This window comes from Schistocerca gregaria, chromosome 5, assembly GCF_023897955.1.
Source record: "Schistocerca gregaria isolate iqSchGreg1 chromosome 5, iqSchGreg1.2, whole genome shotgun sequence".
Classification (NCBI taxonomy): Eukaryota; Metazoa; Arthropoda; class Insecta; order Orthoptera; family Acrididae; genus Schistocerca; species Schistocerca gregaria.
Window position 1 is genome coordinate 572584639 of NC_064924.1, and position 20669 is coordinate 572605307.

At 40.1% G+C, this 20669-nt stretch overlaps 1 protein-coding gene across 5 annotated transcripts in view; it reads left to right on the top strand.

Moving 5' to 3' along the window:
• LOC126272373 (G1/S-specific cyclin-E) overlaps positions 1 to 20669 on the top strand; it is a 172265-nt gene that overhangs the window by 122526 nt on the left and 29070 nt on the right. For 2 of the 5 annotated variants that reach the window (XM_049975186.1, XM_049975184.1), the window contains exons 2-5: positions 13048 to 13119; positions 17958 to 18018; positions 18100 to 18150; positions 19425 to 19546. In XM_049975186.1, coding sequence (XP_049831143.1) covers positions 13115 to 13119; positions 17958 to 18018; positions 18100 to 18150; positions 19425 to 19546 — 239 coding nt within the window. In that variant the 5' untranslated portion in view covers positions 13048 to 13114. Of the gene's footprint in view, positions 1 to 7561; positions 8036 to 8264; positions 8763 to 13047; positions 13120 to 17957; positions 18019 to 18099; positions 18151 to 19424; positions 19547 to 20669 lie in introns of those variants that run through there. The other 3 variants (XM_049975185.1, XM_049975183.1, XM_049975187.1) reach the window with 3 other exon arrangements.

Genomic DNA, 20669 nt, shown 5'->3' on the forward strand with positions numbered 1-20669 from the left:
GCGCCTCTGCTACGCACGTGCCAGGCGTCGGACCCACCTGACCGCGCGGGAGTGACGTGACGTGGGGCTGACGTCGTCGTGACGGCGCTGCTGTATCGCTGTTGCACTTAGCAAGATGCAGACCGCTCGCACTTCCTTCGCTTGTGTTTGAGCGCGGTGTGTCACACCTCCGCGCTCACCCTTGGGGCTACATTTACTTGCGACGCAACTTTCGGGTGGTTAAACTCCAATTTCGCCAAGCGATATTCGCTCTCGTATTTACAAGTTGAATCGATTTTCCCAACAATGTCACATATCGGTTTTCCGAACGTCAGTTGTTTTACACGAAGGCTGTGTCTAAATTACATTCGTACTTGGTCAGCACGGTGAAGTGAGGTTATCAGTTACTTCTCATTTTTGTTTTATTTAATAAAGTGAGACTTAATTGCGCGCGAAACTACTTTGTTAGTCTCGCGTAGACCACTGACATTGTAGGAAAATGTGAGAATAACCGCTGATCGTACCCTAAACATATTGGAGACTAGCAGTGGGTAGAAAACTTCCGAATGAGTGGAGACACACACCATCTACACAGAATTAGCAAATGTTTTGTCAGCAGCCGTTGATTGTGTGCGAGAGCCTCGGCCACTAAAAAAGAAGGGCTTAAAAAAAAAAAAAAAAAAAAAAAAAACGGTTCAAATGGCTCTGAGCACTATGGGACTTAACATCTATGGACACCAGTCCCCTAGAACTTAGAACTACTTAAACCTAACTAACCTAAGGACAACACACAACACCCAGCCATCACGAGGCAGAGAAAATCCCTGATCCCGCCGGGAATCGAACCCGGGAACCCGGGCGTGGGAAGCGAGAACGCTACCGCGCGACCACGAGATGCAGGCTGAATGGCTTTACAAATACAGGTATGAGGCGCCAAATTATACAGATGGCACATCTCGCAATGCTTGACAAAAAGTCTAGTAACATGTTTGCGTATTTTCTACGGTTGCCCCAGAAAAAAAAAAAAAAAAAAAACAGTTCGTGTCAGGGGTAATGGTTTTGGAAAAGTAGATACTTGGCCGTGCACGTACGTAAGCAATCGGTTCCTGTTATTGCCCGTGCGCGTATTGACATCGCGATCGTAAATCGTAAACACATGGCAACTGCGACCTGAGTGGCTGCGTCATTGTAATACACCGAGCAACGACAGTAGGCGAGTAACCTGTGCAGATGTTATTGCAACTCTGGTAATTGTTAAGATGGAAAGGAGATTTACTATAGCTGAACTATGCGATATGCACTTAATTTATGACGAGGCAAAAGGTGTTGCGAGGGCAGCTGTACGAATTTATCGAGAACGCTTCCCACAACGACGACTTCCTGCACGAAAGACATTTGCTGCTGTGCACCAAAGGTTTGTGTCATTGTAATTCTCTACTTGTATGCGATTATTATGCATTTACATCTTAATAAAGTACAGTAGTTATCTGCATCCTTGTAAATTTTCGTCCGTATGCGAAACGTATCTTCTGTTCTGATATGCTTTCCGTTTTTGTTACATCATGACAGAATACAACTGACGAGTACGTATTTAATTTCCTTAGATCGAGAGATACTGGCTCTTTACTGCCCCGCGCAGAACGCAAGAGTCCCACAATGCGCCGATCGTACATTGCAAGCTGAAGAAAGCATTCTGGACCGCATCAAGGAGGATCCTTCTCAGAGTACTAGAAGCATCGCCCTCCACGTGGGTATACCGCACACTGTCGTTCATCGCACTTTGCAAGAGGAGCGTCTGCGGCCTTAACACATTCAACGCGTACAAGCATTGGAAGAACAAAATTTCCCTCCACGACGTGAATTCTCAGAGTGATTTTTATTACACATTTTGTCAACAAAATACCGTCACACATGAAGCGTGATTCACTCGCGACGGAATAACTAATTTCCATAAAATGCACACGTGGAGTGTACACAATCGTCGCCACGTAGTGGCAACACATTTTCAGCGACGATTTTCCGTAAATGTGTTGGCGGGTATGCTCGATAATTACATTATTGGGCCCTATGTTTTACCTGCACGTTTGACTGGTAACTATTACCGAACGTTTCTAGAGGAAACGTAGTTACCAACGTTGTTAGAAGACATTTCGTTAGGCATACGTCATAACATGTGGTTCCTCCACCCCACATTGGTCACAGAGTACGCAGATTTTTGGATAGTCGATTTCCAGGACGATAGATCGGGCGTTCGGGTCCACGTCGATGGCCAGCACGCAGCCCTGATTTAAATCCACTGGATTTTTACTTTTGGGGCCATGTGAAGGAACTTGTTTATGCTGAGCCAGTAAATAATGTGGACGAATTGACGCAGAAGATTTTAGATGCTGCCAATACCATAAAGGCCAATGTGCATGTGTGTGAACGAGTGCGACGAAACTGGGTTCACCGTAATGAAGCATGTGTAGATGCGAATGGTGGTCATTTCGAACATTTATTGTAGTATTGGTGTAAGAGGAAACGAAGTAATGGGTTTTCTTTTCGTTACGATGTTGTTGTACAGAAGGAAAATGATGTGAATTTAGTATTCGTTATGGCGTTGCCGTAAAAAGGTGAAACAGTTGATTGAATCTGTACTAATGGAAATACATTGTGTTTGATATTACCTTGTCATTACTACTACGACCTTCGTTATCGACTTGTTGAGAAACAGACTGGTTGTATTCAATTCACGTAAAGTGAATTACACATTCTTGACAACCCAAAAACCGTTTACATTCCTTTTTTTCGGTACCACCTGATTATCACACCACGTCGTTGTACACATCTAATGATTTCAATCCCCTGGTCGGCTCGTTGCCTTTCTCTGGCCGCCCCGTCATTGTAGGCAATAAGCTCGGTACGCCGTGTACTGTCGGTTGACGTAAACAGAAATGCGTATACTACCTATCCTACGAACATTAGGTTTTAACAATACAAAAATAATGTAGAAGATACAAGAAAATGTAATTAGACTTTTTTGTAGAGCACACCGAGATGTACCATCTGTATAATTTTGGCCCTGTATAAGGTTCTTGCCAAGCTGTTCAAGTGAGCTAATTCGGTAATTATGCCTTAGCAAAAGAACTAGCAGAGAAACTGAGAACATTTTGGTACTATGTAAAATCGCTAAGTGGGTCTAAGTCTTCCATCCAGTCACTTGTTAACCAGTCTGGTGTAGCAGTTGAAGGTAGCAAAACGAAAGCCAAAGTTTTAAAATTCACGTTCGCGACATCGTTTACGCAGGAAATCGTACAAAAATTCCGTAGCTTGGCCATCGACCGGACTATCGTATGGACGACGTAGTAATAAGCATACCTGGCGTAGAGAAACATCTGGAGTTGAAAACAAGTAAATCACAGATCCGGATGGAATCCCAATTCGGTTTTTCAAAAAGCACTCTACAGCATTGGCCCCTTACTTAGCTGGTATTTATCGCGAATGTGTCGCCCAGTGCTAAGCCCCAAGCGACGGGAAAAAAGGGTAGGTGACTTCTGTATATAAGAAGGGCAAAAGAACCGACCCGCAAAATTACAGACCAATGTCCCTAACATCGGTTTGCTACAGAATCCTTGAATATATTCTCATTTCGAATACAATAAATTTTCTTGAGACCGAGAAGCTTATGTCCACGAATCAGCAAAGTTTTAGAAGGCATCGCTCCTGTGAAAAACAGCTTGCTTTTCACGCACATGATATACTGCGAACAATGAATGAAGGGCAACTGGCAGATTCCAGATTTCCGGAAAGCGGTGACTCATTGCAGGTTATTAAAGAAGATACGAGCATATGGAATAGGTTTACAGATATGTGAGTGGCTCGAAGGCTTAAGTTATAGAGCCCAGTAGGTTGTCCTCGACGCGCGAGTGTTCATCAGACACAAGGGTATCGTCAGAAGTGCCCCAGCGAAGGGCGATAGTACCGCTGTTACCCTCCGTTTACATAAATGATTTGGCAAACAGGATGGGCAGCAATCTGTGGTTGTTCTCTGATGATGTGGTGGTGTACGGTAAGGTGTCGCAGTTGGCTCACTTTAGGAGGATACAAGATGGCTTACACAAAATTTATAGTTGGTATCATGAACGGCAGCAAGCTCTATAGTAAAATGTAAATTAATGCGAATGAGTAGCAAAAAAACCGTAATATTCGAATATAGCATTAATAGTGTCATGCTTGACAAGAGTCACGTCGTTTAAATATCTGGAAGTAACGTTTCAAAGCGATATGAAATGGAAAGAGCATATTACTATAGGAAAGGCGAATGGTCGACTTCTGTTTATTGGAAGAATTCTAATGAAGTGTGGTTCATATGTAAAGGAGACAACATACAGGATGTTAGTGCGACCTATTCTTGATTACTGCTCCATTGTTTGGGATCCGCACCAGGTCGCATTAAAGGGAAACATCGAGGCAATTCAGAGGCGGGCTGCCCGTTTTGTTACTTGGTGCCGGCCGTAGTGGCCGAGCGTTTCTAGGCGCTTCAGTCTGGAACCGCGCGACCGCTGCGGTCGCAGGTGCGAATCCTGCCTCAGACATCGATGTGTGTGATGTCCTTAGGTTAGTTAGGTTTAAGTAGTTCTAAGTTCTAGGGGACTGATGAGCTCCCATAGTGCTAAGAGCCATTTGAACCTTATTTTTTTCGTTACTTGGTGGGTTCAAACAACAGTAAGTACTACGGAGATTCTTCGGGAACTCAAATGGGAGTCCTTGCAGGGAAGGAGACGTTGCTTTCGAAGAACACCATTGGGAAAGTTTAGGAAAACCGGCATTTGCAGCTGACTGCAGAACGATTCTGTTGCCTCCAACACACATTGCGATAAAGATTCGAGAAATTAGGCCTCATACGGGGGCATAAAGACAGTCTTTTTCCCTCGTTCTATTTACGAGAGGAACAGGAAAGGAAATGATTAGAAGCGGTACGGTATACCCCCCGCCACGCGCCGCAAGGTAGATTGCAGAGTATCGATGCAGATGTAGATTAACAACATAATATACAATATGTTTCTCCTCAGCTGGATAAAGGAAGCGAATAACTTCCTGGTCAGAGCAATAGTCTTATTTTCCTCCCAGTCCATACACATTCACTTCCGCCATATAACCAAAATTTTAAAAATCAAGTAGTATGCTGACACAGCTCAATAAAAACTGAAACGCAGCAGATCGTTTACAAGGGAGCGAAAATCAATTGTGGGATCTGAAACTATATTTGGAGAATTGATTATCCAATGTTTATATTGTCAACCAGAAGCGGTTTTCAGAAATCGATTTACGGAAAACCTGATTTTACAGTCAATCTAAACATAGTATCAGACACTGTAGCGAACTTTGCCTTTGCTAGGAATAACGGTGTATGTGTGTCCAGTGGGACAGGGTGGGGAGTAAGGAGTCGTTTCAGCTACCTCCTCGTGACTCATCTGAACGTGCTTCTGAGTAATGTCTGTACTTTTCACCATCTGCATGTTATTTTTCCCAGGTGGAGACGAGAAATCACCCAGCCACAATGAAAGAGACTGGTAAACAAGACGTAGCAGTCTAGCGGTTGTAGAATATGATTACGTGAAGGTAGGGACGAGGGGACTGGTGTCCGAAAATGCCAGCGGGGACGTACGAGCTGATAAAGATGTGTTAGCTCGCTCAAAGACAACATATATAAACCTTGAGACCTATTTTTGAGCTTCGCCGGAACAAGTGGGTGCGTAACACTATCAGAGCGAAAAAAAAAAAAAAAAATACCGAAAAGGGTTTAATGTGATTCACGACGGTGTCGCCGCTTTCCTACGGTCTGCTGATTCGAGCGGTTTACCCTAGAAGGAAGCTGTGAAATTTCTCGCGAAAAAATGCTTCAAATCCTGGTGGACTCAGCTGCAATAAATAGTTTTGAAATGATGCTGTTCCATCGTTGGTGAATGTAGCCATAACTGATGCGTAATGTACGTGACAATATTATAAGAATTTGGGAGCAGAAACTGTATCCTTACTAATTGTTGCCAATCGTATATTTCGAAATAACTTTGGACATTATTTTCACTTTCCCGTAACAGACGAGATACGCCAGAAAAGCATGAGAAGTAACGATGAAGACTCCGGACACAGCCTGCTCACAAGACTTGTGAGATGGACAGGTTTACAGTACATGACTAAAATTCCAGTTTTCGACAAAAATAAAGAAAAATCGCGGAATGTTTTATGAAAGAGTGGAGAATCTCGTTCCTACTGGTGGAGGAAGCCAATTATGATCTATAATCTCGAATTTTACAGGAGCTGGGGTACGAACGTACGGAGGTTGTGCTAGCGCCATAAGTGCGTCGGAAAAATTGTTGAGTTTAAATTGACAAAACAGTTATTCCACTGAAACAAGCACTGCTAATAACTGAAAATAGCTCTGTGGTCTTATTCATCTTTTGAAATGCTCAGTCTTGGGTCACTGTACATCTATTCTGCTTATGCAAAACAATAAACATAAATATATGTCGATAAAGAAAATGCTCTGTCATGACACGGAATTGTAGTAACACATAGGTGTCCAATATTCGGATAAAAAACGTATGCCATTAACACAGAAGATAGATGCAAATTTAAAAATAAGTTAAATGTATTAGTTATTAGGCTCTTTTTCTACGTGTCATCTGAGTTTCTGCTGTCACAAATGACTGTTCATAACGTATGCGAGAAAAAGGGATAAGAAACAAAGACGCTGTAGCAAGGATTGAGCAGGGCAAAATGGCTTTCTATAAAAATAAACCGCTACTAACCTCCAAAAATATAAACCTTGATACCAGAGAAACATTCATGAAAACCTATGTTTGGAGCTCAGCTAAAAACTTTAATTCAAGGGATGATGGAATGGATAATACAGAGGTAGGCCTAGATGAGACCGCTACGGTCGCAGGTTCGAATCCTGCCTCGGGCATGGATGTATGTGATGTCCTTAGGTTAGTTAGGCTTAAGTAATTCTAAGTTCTAGGGGACTGATGACCTCAGATGTTTAAGTCCCATAGTGCTCAGAGCCATTTGAACCTCCGTAACTGTATCGCGGATGTCGTTGGTTGGGAAGCATTATATTCGCAATGAGTTATTTGCTCTCTTTCATTCGTTGTTTATTTTTGGGTATGTATCTATTCCCTTTCGATAGAAGTGCACAACAGAACATAACTTAATAAAGAAAAAAATATAATCTAACAAGTTCCCAGATATTTGTCTCATTCTGTGCTCCACGTTTTACTTCATACAGATCCAGCGGATGTTCATAAAAAGTGAAGAGATCTGTGTCATTTTGAACGAACTAGGAAGAAATCCAGGGAGTACAACAAAGTACAGAACATATGAAATGCAAATAAATTATAAATAAACGTCTAATTCTGCTTACAAGAGTGGAACGATGTAAATGGCTGCAGCGATTTCGTTCGGGCAAAACTCCGTGAGTATCCAGAGACGAGTTATCATTTCGCGCGTTAAGCTGAAGCAGAGACTCATTTTATGCGTTTTATCGCAGAATTCACTGTCTAGCCTAGGCGTAACATTCTACCGATGAACTTCTAACATTGTCCCGGCTCATTTCTTTTGTCATTTAGGATCAGTAATTTTATTCGTTCCAAAATTTAATGGAAAGCTTTATCCCGCTGTTAACGTTTGTCGGCCAGTAGCAGACTTTCCCGCCTGAGCTTAAAAACAAATGCGAACGATCAGCTGAGCGCCAGCTGACGAACTTACGCCGCGCTACGTTTCCACCAATCAGATACTACACAGCTTCAAAATACATCCCCGTCTCTTTCTCTCCCCACCACAGCACTCGCCAGTGCCATAGCATTCTAACACAGCGCTGGTACGGCGTGGAGGTGAGGAGTGTGCTTGTATTTTCGTGTATGTTTGGTTGGGGGTAAGGTTTTGTACCTTTTTTATTCAAATGTGGCTCAGTAAATAACACGACGGAAGTAAGTCTAACTACTTTATTAAAAATGGGATTATACTTTCATCGTTTGCATCATTACAAAAGTTACTAACGGTCGGCGTCTGCCGTGTAAGTATTTGTTTGGGAAATTATTAACACATTATTTTTCTGTTATGCTTACGATGAGGTAGTTGGCTATAAACTAAGATTTTTTTTGTAAATGTTATATTTAAGAGTGCTTCTGCATATTAGTTCGTTTGACCCTTAATGCTTTCGTTGACTGTGTGTTTCTTCGTTGACAGTATTCAGGTTATTCATTAACACAGATAATCCTTCATGTAAGTTTCCAACCATAATTGGACATTCTTTGTAAAATTAAGCAGCAGAACACTATTCATGGGTGTGAACATGTATAGTGTTTTCGCGCGCGATCCACGTATGGAGGGAAGACTTCCATTCTATCTGTGGTGCAATTTACAGGCTAATTAAGCTTTGAAATACTTCATAGTTGGAATGGTTGTTATTTCAAGAACTTAATTTCTTTACGTATTGGGGAATATGTGATTTAACTGCAAAAGTGGCTAAAATTGCTGAACTTCGTCACGACAAATGGCGTTGAGCACTTGGCGCCAGAATGTGGAATGTTTATGTTAAAATTTGCTGTATGTTGAGAAGGTTGATGGGTTTTGCCATATAATTCGTTAGTAAAGACAACGTATTTCTAGATGTATCGTTAATGAATGTACAAACGAATTTGTAAGCACATTTTGGCGCCCATTTTTACGGTTCGCTACTTGGGGAATTCGTGGAGGAGAAGGATCGGTTTTTGTAGCGGTAATTGCGCCTAAATAAACAAGTAAGCATTTATTCCGACACGATTGTTTTTTTAGAGGTATACGCTTTAGTTTGTACTAATACGGAAATAAAACCAGACAGTAATACGCTGTAAAAGCACGCCGATAGGTAGGTGCTGCCTTAGTCGTTACAAATTGCTTTATTGGCGGCTTGATTCGTATCAATGTGTACAAATGCATGGTATCTAGCCAGTAAGAAGAGTGCATTTTAGACCTATAATGTCAAATATCTGCTTTGTTAATGATAGTGATATTTGTTCTGGTTCATTCCATTCAGAAGGAACATAACACCAGTTCTCACCCAAAATCCTTAAGGCACTTTTTCTTATTCTTTCAAGCTTTAAGAAACAACGTACGAGAATATGTTATTGTTACAATATGTGGTGGTGGTGTATAAACTGTTGAAGACAGAATTGTATGAATTCTGTACTGACAAATCTCAAAGCAGAATTTTTTCTCAAAAATTGATTTACATACTGGTTTGTTAAAGACAGTTGTGTAAACTGGTTTGTATTATGCCTATGCCCAGCACTTAGAATAGGAAAACTCACTTCTTCATATTTTATGGACTAAATTGCAGGATAGTGGAAGCCAAATCTGTCCAGCTGCATCAATGAAATTGTGTTTGTTCTAAGATTAGATGGTCTGTTCTGTTGCCCAACTTACTGGTGGCTCAATCCCATATGATTGTGAAAGTGTAGCTTGTAATGTGGTTTGTATGTAGGATGATTCACGAACTTCATGGTTCAAGAAAGATGGAGAAAGTAATGCTTTTGTTCTATAATGTAATAAATTTCAGTATGTTGTGGGTGTTTTTAAGTAGTGATCCACTATATGTTCCTGAAAGATTTTAAAGTTTGTAAATGACACTAGTCATAATGACAAAATTTTGTAAGTATGAGAGGAAATAGTAAATTTCCACTATCTACAAGACTAATTAACTTTACTAAGATTCCTCAGTGTGTAATGAAGTTTACCATCAATAAATTGCTTGTCAGTAGTAAATTGTGCATTCTGTCTATGAATTGACTCTTAAAATATTTTTAGTTTTTTGATAGTTGTCTTATTCATCGCCTTTCACTGCTGGAAACTCTGAATCTGTAAGAAATTTGTCCTTTCTCAAAGGGTCTTAATATGATTAAGAGGCTGTAAACCAATGAAATCAGGGCTGTATAGGATGCCAGAGAACCATAAGTCTACTGCAGTTACTGCAAAATTTTCAGTGAAATACTGAACTCTTATAATAAGAAGAAACTCATTCTTTTTTATGGTTATATGATTTGGAAATATGAAATTAGTTTTAGACTAATAGTACTGTGCAAACCAGTACAGTATCTTTTTATTAATACCAGAACCACACCTAAAAACCTTGTGATGAAGACAGACCAGAACTTTACATCAGTAACATATGAATGAATTGGCAAAAGTACGTGGTAACCCTCAGTTTTGTGAGGTTGTTTGATTTCACAGTCTGTTGGTGAGAGCATTACATGCTAGTTTGTAGCAATCCGTTAGATTTGTGCCACCGATGAAAACTACCAACAGTACAAATTTATCTTATTGCAGCTATGTTCTTGTCTTTGAAATTAAGCAAATACAATGTGCAGTAACTCAAACTGCTGTTGTGGGTTAGGACTTAGTCTTCATATATAGGGTGTGGGCAAAAATTTGGAAACACGAAAGACAACACATTACCATGCTTAATATGATGGAGGAAAAGCATTGATGTTAGTTTCCACATAAATACATGCTCTGTATGGCTTTCAAATGTATCTTATACCATTCTTCCTGCAAAATAGTTGCAATTTTAAGTAACAATAATAGAAGTGGAAAGCGGTCACCCACCCTTCTCTGCATAGACCACAAAGACTCAATAATAGTGAGGTCTGATGAGTGGTGGTAAGGGAAGATGCAAAAATTCATCCTTGTGCTTATGAAGTCTGTCCTGGAGGATGCAAGCTGTGTGAACAGGGGGCATTTTTACAACAAACAGTTTACAACCATGGTGCCCCCTAGAATACCGTGATCTTGCTGCCTAAATCATCACCGAACCCTCGCCATGTTTCATTCATGGGGCATAAACTCAGCCAGGAGTTGAAAACAGTATGAAACATGACTCATCCAACCAAATGAGTCTTCCCTTGCTCCCTTAGTCCAGGTCTTATGGCTTCAGACCAATGTTTTTGGGCATTTGCATCACTGATTAGTGGGTTTGGAATTCCAGTGTCTCGTGCAACTTCCTGCTTAGGGGGCTTCCTTTTTGTTACCTTGGTGCTGACAGGATTTGCAAGTGAGCCATTCAGTTTTGCAGTGACTTTTCCAGCTGACTTCTTACTTATCACAATCCTCTTCAATGACTGTCCTTCATGGCCACTCAACACACGCTTCCACGCTATCCTTGTTTGTGTGGAAGGTTCTTGCCTCTTCACTATATGATTAATTTCTTGGTTTGTTTACCCCTTGTTTCAAAAATATCAACAGGCTCAAGCCTGTGATGCACTGTCATTCACTTAAGTAATTTTATCTATTTTTTTCTGTAATAATGAAAACAACTTTTTTCTTGTTGCCGTCTTCAGTCTGCTTCGATGGAGCTCACCGCATTACTCATCCTGTGCAAGTCTCTTAATGTCTGCATAACTTCCAAACTTAAGACCATTTGAACCTGCTTGCTGTTTCTGCCTTCTACAGTTTCTGCCCCCCCCCCCCCCCCCCTCCCCTTCCCCACACTTCTCTCCATAACAAATATCCAGTCTTTGATGTCTCATGATTTGAAGATACTACCCCCTCCGCCGAGTAGCCTCTGCGTGGAGATCCAAAGAAGGGACTATTTTACCTCTGGAATGTTTTTCCAGCAAGGATGCTGTCATTAAGCCATACTGTAGAACTATGTCCTTGCAAAATGTAAGAGCTGTGTATAAGCTCACTTCAGACACTGCGGTAGTACCCATACTGTGAGGCCCTGTTGACTGATGTTGCAAGACCAGATAAGTCGTCCAGACTTGACACTCTATAGAGTTTCACCAAAAGATGCTGCTGCTTTTTTTTGTACCATAATATGTTAATCTGGCCTCACAGGTATCCCTCGGATGTGGTGGGGTCAATGGAACTTTCAGATACCAGGCATCAGTTTCGACCTGTTGTGTAATTATTTATTTGAATGTAGGTTCTGATGACAGATTAATCTGTAATGTACTGAGAGTTCTGTGTTGGGTTGAACAGTGACACCTTGTGAATTACAATGTGATTGCACCTATGGTGTGATTTTCTGTAATCTTGTGCAAGCTGTACTGCTGTCATAAGGCTCATGGTTATTTCACTTATAATTAACGTGGAATTGAAATATGGTGGGAATGACAGTTTCCTCACTTTTTTCGACCCGTTTAAGAGTGATTGTGTAAATTTCAGTATTCTTAGCTTTAGTGGAGATGCTTTCTTATAAAATGCTGTTGATAATAATCCGTAATAGGTACAGGGAGAAGTACCAAGAATGCAGACGAGACAATATTGAGTAATAATACTTTATTACGACAGAGCAGAATACAGCACACCTGCGTTACATGAGATCCTAGACCAAACTATGTGGTGTCACTTGCAGGTTCTTCTCTCCTGCAGAGCCTTGGTAGTCAGCGATATCGCTAATGCTGATGTCTCCAGAAATATGTCTGTATTTTCTTTATAAGGCTAATCTTAAAATTTGTTGTATTGTGCGTAATAGCTTATTAATACAAAACAGAACTAGAATATGAATTCGTAATTCATAAGTAAAATTATCTCTGGTATTTGAAATTATTATAGTTAGCTTTCTGTGTCCATGATAGAGAAGTTTAATTTCGCATTTTAGAGTTTATTCTTTGATTTCATTACTTAGTTTAGCAGAGGCATTCAACACTTATGTTGTCCTTGCAATAACAGAGGTTTCCCTTTTTTTCTTCAGACCAAAAATAGAGTACTAACGAAGCTTTATTGCATGCATTCACATGTTCAGTTTTGCCTGTACGTGTTTTTTATATTTCTGGCGGCCTCATAATAAATATGCTGTCTTATGCAGTGCAATTATAAGAGCACATACTCCATTGTGCCCTTTGATCTGTTTTCAAATAAGAGATTTGATATGTTGGTTTTTGATTTCACAAAGTATCAGCATGCTCTTGCAGTTTAGTTTGTGCCTAATTATCATTTTAACTGCTGAAAAAAGTTAGAGGCTGCTTATATTAGTTTTAAATGTGTCATTGTGGTGTTGTGTTGCACATAAATTTCTAATTTATGATTTTGAATTTTTTATTTCAGGAATGCTCGACTGTCCATGATAGTTCCTTTTGTAGGACCATAAAAAATAGCATCAGACTAATCCAGAATGAGGTATGTGATAACTACATTCTGTGAAACATGCTACAATTGACAGAACTACTTTGATGGAAATTGGTAATGAAGGGGACAATGATAATCACCTGTTTTACATGTGGAAGTGCAAAAAAAGTTGCTAATTTGTATTTAAGTGTAGTTGAAATGGGACAAAAACCCAATGCAGTGACAGTTATATATATTCCTTAGATAGTCTCAAGCAAACTTCTCTGCTACTTGCCACAGTTCATCCAGTTGATAACTTGATGCTTTCTCAGTTACCATATCATAAATTTTGCTTTTGCAGTTAACCTGTACAGGCTTCAGGTGCCCTAAGATGTGTACCATTAGATCAAAATTAAACACGCCCTTTTTATGTAAGTCATAAATAATACCTCAGTTATTCACCTACTACTTATTTAAAATGAAAGGTGAAACATTAGAATTATTAGCCAGGAATTCAAATTCGCAAACCAGAACTGTCCAAACAAAATGCAAAAAAAGTGTAATGTTAGTTCCTCGAGCGTAGTTTCTGTGAAGCATTATAGGTATGTTTGTCAAAACAGAACTAGCATTCTGTTTACTGTGGTATAATCTTTAACACAAGGAAAGAAGTATAAGTAAAATATTGGTTATAACTTGACCAATGTGTTATATTTAATTCTTGACTTGTATTATAAATTTTTCTGATGTAGTTTATTGCAGCCTTCTGTTCTGTTGTCATACTTTTCTCCCACCTCTAGGGTGTGTTATTAAAATCAGTCCAGATGATGTGTCTGTCCAACACAATTGATGTGATTTATTTTTCTGTTGAGCACATTTGTTTTACAAAGTCGGTAATGAAACTTCGCAGAAAAGTGATTGAGACTGTGTGATATTGCAAATTGTACTCAATACCATGTGTCACTGAAAGAGTACGAACATTCAATGCTCACCATTGAAACTGAAACACCATGAAGGTGTCGTGCAAAAAAGTCAAATTAGTATAATGTGCACTACATGTTTGGATATACAAATGATTGACATTTTAGTGCAGTTAGGCAAAGCAGGTAGGATTAGCTCCATATGAATTCTGTGTATGAAGAAATATTGAATAGCGGGTTCCTAATTCAGAAATTACATTTGCATGTTTGTTGTCTGTGAGATCATGTTTGCGAATATGTTGTCGAAGTGTCCAGGAGGGCTTGTGTGACCAGTGCCCAAAACAACAGCTGTTGTACACTCAGCTGAACAGTATTGTATGGCCATAACAAATACTTTGAGTCAGGAAATGGGATTGTCTGTAGCAAGATAAGTATCTGCATGAACAGTGTGGTGATATGTGCAGCACTGTGCACTGCAACCATTGTTGTGGCATCATGATATCTTTTAGCACAGTTTCACTTCTCCAGTCACATGACTGTATCCTCGTGTGGGGACTGAAAGACCGAAAGTTTCCAGATTTTGTCTGTTGTAAGAGCTCTACACTGAGCATAATGCTGTGGGGTGCCACTGGGTGTAAAGTAAAACCACCTCTATCGTAACCTGTAATTTGGCCAACGAATGTTAAAATTCTGATTTGTGAAGGATGGTGGTTGTTCACTGTTTCAGAATTCTCTGTGCCATAATGTGTCTAAAAGATTGCATGTTGCCCTACCTTGATACAGATGATGTTAGTGTAGGTGTGGCCAGCAAGTTCTCAGTCTCTCACCAATTGAAAACACCCGCTTGTAGGTTGCCGAGAAAGGGACATGCCACCAGTTGTCAACCACAACAATTAGTCATGTGCCAGAGTTTAAGCAGCATGGAATGTCATTCAGATTCAATTAGACTTGGTTAGTCAGAGTTGGCAGCTCTGTGTGCTAAATTTCCCATCTTTTGTATCCTCAAGTAGCATACAAGTTGACTCGTATAGTCTTTCTACTACACTGTGTGTGTGGAAAGCAAAACTTTGTCGCTTGCTGTCTTTCCCATTGTTGCAGTTACAATGGTCTACAGTGTGTTTAATATGTAATTGTACAGCTGTTGCTGCAACGACTGTGCTGCGTGCAAGGTAATGATGCAACACTGTTGCTTCCTTCCATGCTGGACTGTCATTCACTTTATTCTGAATCGGGTATAGTGTAGAAAATCTGGTGGCAGTATGCCAACTTGAACTTTGATAAGAGACAGTGAATATATTGGTCAGAGGCACTTTGAAGTGATTCTGTTTAAGTGTGTGCATGTACAGAGGACAGATTACCTGATGCTCTCTGGGGATATTCATTTTTGAGAATCTAGATAGTTGTTAATCTGTTAAAGACAAATACCAAATATTTTGAACTCTAAATTATTGATCATTCCATACTTAACTGTAAATTACTGGTTACTTATTGGATTTTGAGCTAGTCTTGTGCAGTGGAAACAAATCTTAATGTTCAGTGCAGGCTTGTGGTTATTATGCACAGGAAAGAGGTTCTTCTGTTTCCTTTATCATTAATGTTCTAATGTTCAGGATATCATTGGAGTAAATTTGTTTACTTAGCTTATATCCTGAGAAGAATTCATCAATAAGTGTTATTCTGTACTTGAGAAAGTATTAAGGAATTGTTACATGGTTTCCTACTTGTGATGATGGTTTATAATTTGCAGAAGTTGAGATTGTGGGTGTTGATAAAACTGTGAATATAGTGTGTGTGTGCGCCATACATAATGAAATAGCATTTCTGTAAATGAGTGACTCCCTTGAAAACATTTCCCACTGGCAATTAAGCTCTAGATGTGTCCTAGTATGATAGGGCAAGCTGCAAAAAAAAAAATGTTTCCTGGGCTAGTTCATTATAAAAGGCAATGCTTACTTGTTTATACTTTTTAATATTGTGATGTGTTGTTTTTACAAAGCACAGCAACCACTGCAAATGAAAGATGATAGAAAGTCAGTTTTTGGAATCAGGTATTCTTACACTTGATGAAAGAACATTGTTATAGATAATGAGTCTCACTTCATTATGTTTACTAATCATATCTTGAAGCTGAGAAAGGTATCAGAGCTTGATGAAAGCAATAAGTGCTTGTTTGACTGTCTTCTTTCTTAATGGTATTCTGTGTGATTACACATAATCAGATTTTGTACTTTTGGTTTCATGGATGATAAGAGCTTATTAAAACATAGGTCCTAATTATTGCCACAATTCTTAATTGATGCTCAGTTTACAATTAAGATACATGCTTCTTCCTATTTACTAAGATTGTATTAGGTTATATATTTGACATCTTCTTGGTTTTGCCATTCCTCTCACTAATGAAATTGTGAAAGTGGATGTGCATGTGGAGGTAAGTTAACTAGTTTTTGGGTAATAGACTGGGGTATACTACACTCCTGGAAATGGAAAAAAGAACACATTGACACCGGTGTGTCAGACGCACCATACTTGCTCCGGACACTGCGAGAGGGCTGTACAAGCAATGATCACACGCACGGCACAGCGGACACACCAGGAACCGCGGTGTTGGCCGTCGAATGGCGCTAGCTGCGCAGCATTTGTGCACCGCCGCCGTCAGTGTCAGCCAGTTTGCCATGGCATACCGAGCTCCATCGCAGTCTTCAACACTGGTAGCATGCCGCGACAGCGTGGACGTGAACCGTATGTGCAGTTGACGGACTTTTGAGCGAGGGCGTATAGTGGGCATGCGGGAGGCCGGCTGGACGTACCGCTGAATTGCTCAACACGTGGGGCGTGAGGTCTCCACAGTACATCGATGTTGTCGCCAGTGGTCGGCGGAAGGTGCACGTGCCCGTCGACCTGGGACCGGACCGCAGCAACGCACGGATGCACGCCACGACCGTAGGATCCTACGCAGTGCCGTAGGGGATCGCACCGCCACTTCTCAGCAAAGTAGGGACACTGTTGCTCCTGGGGTATCGGCGAGGACCATTCGCAACCGTCTCCATGAAGCTGGGCTACGGTCCCGCACACCGTTAGGCCGTCTTCCGCTCACGCCTCAACATCGTGCAGCCCGCCTCCAGTGGTGTCGCGACAGGCGTGAATGGAGGGACGAATGGAGACATGTCGTCTTCAGTGATGAGTCGTTTCTGCCTTGATGCCAATGATGGTCGTATGCGTGTTTGGCGCCGTGCAGGTGAGCGCCACAATCAGGACTGCATACGACCGAGGCACACAGGGCCAACACGCGGCATCAGGGTGTGGGGAGCGATCTCCTACACTGGCCGTACACCTCTGGTGATCGTCGAGGGGACACTGAATAGTGCACGGTACATCCAAACCGTCATCGAACCCATCGTTCTACCATTCCTAGACCGGCAAGGGAACTTGCTGTTCCAACAGGGCAATGCACGTCTGCATGTATCCCGTGCCACCCAACGTGCTCTAGAAGGTGTAAGTCAACTACCCTGGCCAGCAAGATCTCCGGATCTGTCCTCCATTGAGCATGTTTGGGACTGGATGAAGCGTCGTCTCACGCGGTCTGTACGTCCAGCACGAACGCTGGTCCAACTGAGGCGCCAGGTGGAAATGGCATGGCAAGCCATTCCACAGTACTACATCCAGCATCTCTACGATCGTCTGCATGGGAGAATAGCAGCCTGCATTGCTGCGAAAGGTGGATATACACTGTACTAGTGCCAACATTGTGCATGCTCTGTTGCCTGTGTCTATGTGCCTGTGGTTCTGTCAGTGTGATCATGTGATGTATCTGACCCCAGGAATGTGTCAATAAAGTTTCCCCTTCATGGGACAGTGAATTCACGGTGTTCTTATTTAAATTTCCAGGAGTGTATATTTAGGCAGGTGACTGAAATTGCAGAGAAGTCGAAATATTAGGTTTTGTAATACATTAATGTAGTTAAGCAACTGTAGAAATGTCAAATTGTTTTGCAGCTGCCACTCCACGCGTCGCCCATCTTTACTGAAACGGAAGAGGACTCGTTCAGAAGATGAGGTAAATTTCTGGTATATATTTCCTGCCAGTAACAAATTGAATTGACTTCTTATGAACATTGTATTTCTCTTCTTTTCCCAGGATGTGGATAATGCAAAACCACTTTCATCAAGAACTAGTTTGGTGGAAGAGGTAAATACGTAATCTCTCTTCAGGCATAATACGTATTAAGTTAACAAAGAATGTAGAATGCTCTTTATAGCAAGTAGAGTACAAAATAGGCAAAGTTCTTTAAAATAAATTTTTTGAAAGTGAAAAGGTTCTTATTTTGAAGGCAGAGGAGTGTGAAGGGAAGAGTCTGAAAACTGATAAGGGTGTTATTCTTTATTCTTAGTGATATTTTTCCCCCTGTGGTGAAAGTATTAACAGTCAAAACATTTTCATGATACATACCGACCAAAATTGCATTCATTAAAATGATAAGTTATCCTTTACAATACCAAGGTTACATGATCTCAGATCCAATAAATGGTTATAATACTATGTTTAAGTATGAGACACAATAACTTCAGTGCTTCCTTGAAAAAGTTCTGTGGTGATTACCTTTATCACAAAAGTAACACTTCAATTTAGTGAAGTGCTTCGCTGTATGAAGGCACTGTACTCAGATGTGTGCAACTGCATTAACATTGTGCCAGTAACAATTATTAATGACCTCAAATATATATGTTGCGAAATAGTGCAAGTGAATTTATACATCTGAGAACCAAAACAAGTATTAGGGAAAAAAAATAAGGTGCTGGTTGAAATGAGCTAACGAAATTGGAATGTTGTCAGTAACAGAAAGTATTGACATTTGAGGCAGAATTTTATCCTTTACTGTATGTTGTGATTTATGCAGATCCTATTTTGTGAATTTTATGTAAATTTTAAAAGCATAATAGTCCATTAATATTTCACTTCAGAGACTGGAATAAACAACCTGTTAGATTTTGAGCACGGCCTGAACCATTGATTCGAATAGTTTGATAAAGTTTATCGTCAAGAGTAAGAAATTTTAAACATTTTTAAATTCTCTTGTTACCTTAACAAATAAGAGTTCACTCTTGTCAAGTGTGTTAATGTCAACTAGGTTTTGAGTTAGCCTAAGATTTGATAAAAGCTGCATATCACAGTGATTTATACAGATTTGGGTGTTGTGTAGTTCTAGTGTACACTTTCTGTGCACTTTATTAAAACTCCTTCATATTGCTTCCATGATTATGCTATAGTTAGTAATGAAGTGGTGTTAGATTTTATGGGGAATGTTGGGAAACTGTTCTGAATTTGTGGAAAACATAGCTGTACTCCTTTTGGCCTGCAGATGTAATTTGTGAATTATTAGTTAGAGTTCATTCTTTCCCATATAAATAAAATTTATTATTGAAATCATACACATAGAATTAAATGCTACATTCTTTCCACAGAAATGTAAGACGCCAGAAGAGAACTACTTACTAAGCCCCGAGAGTATTGATACATGCCCTGGATCAGTGCTGAGCAATCAACGTACGCCCTTAAGTGGTCATGAAACAGATCCAGAGCATAAGTGAGTACTTATGGATTTATGTAAACAATTTAAATGTTATCCATGTATGAATTCATCATATTTATGTATTTTGTGCATGATAATGATCAGTTGTTAGGAAAGGAAATTTGGCAACTTCACGTGTAATTCGACATTCTTGTTTTTAAATATTTTCGCATTACTTTGAGAGATTCTGTGCTTGCTTTTTCACTATTCATGCTTGAAACCTTTTGAGGTCTCTGGAGGCATACATGTTAATATGTTTAAGATTGTATTACTGTGTGAGTGAGAGTTTGAGTGTGTGTGATACATGCCATTACACACTTGACCTTTTTTATAGCAGCTTACAACATTTTACTGTTTGCCATGCTAGCTGTTATAGAACATACTTCATCATAAAACCATGAATATATCTGTAATAAACTGACAGAATAGTCTTATAATTAAGATATGTCAGGCTGGCCGCAGTGGCTGTGTGGTTCTAGGTGCTTTAGTCTGGAACCGCGAGACTGCTATGGTTGCAGGTTCGAATCCTGCCTCGGGCATAGATGTGTGGAATGTCCTTAGGTTAGTTAGGTTTTGGTAGTTGTAAGTTCTAGGGGACTGATGACCATAGATAAAGTCCCATAGTGCTCAGAGCCATTTGAACCATTTTTTAGAGATATGTTATATTGTGGGAGTGTCACAGTTAATGTGTGAAAGGACAACTGAATAATGCTTAATAAAGTAAAGCTGCTCACTATAAGCTGACAGAACAGAGAGTAGAGAGGAGGCTGGTTAAATTTTAGTGATCGTACTCTGATCGTTTTCAACATTTTCTCTGAATCTCTCTAGTTATTAACTGTAGCATGTTAAATTGCCTGTGACATGGTCCTTGTCATGGTGAGTTAGTGAACGAATGCCCTGAACCCTTTAAGCATAACTTTAAGCTACAACAGTCAAGATTTGAATTTTGCATGTTATTTTACTATAACAGAATTTGGAGAATTTTGATAGTATTTAGTAGTCGTAATAGTTGATGGTATGTTACACTGCCTGTCTTAGCTGAACATGTTTGTCCTTAACTGACTTGAGAATCTTTCTCTCTTCAACTTTTTGTTTATTGGATTGTGGAAAAGTGTTTGAACAACTCCCTCAAATATCT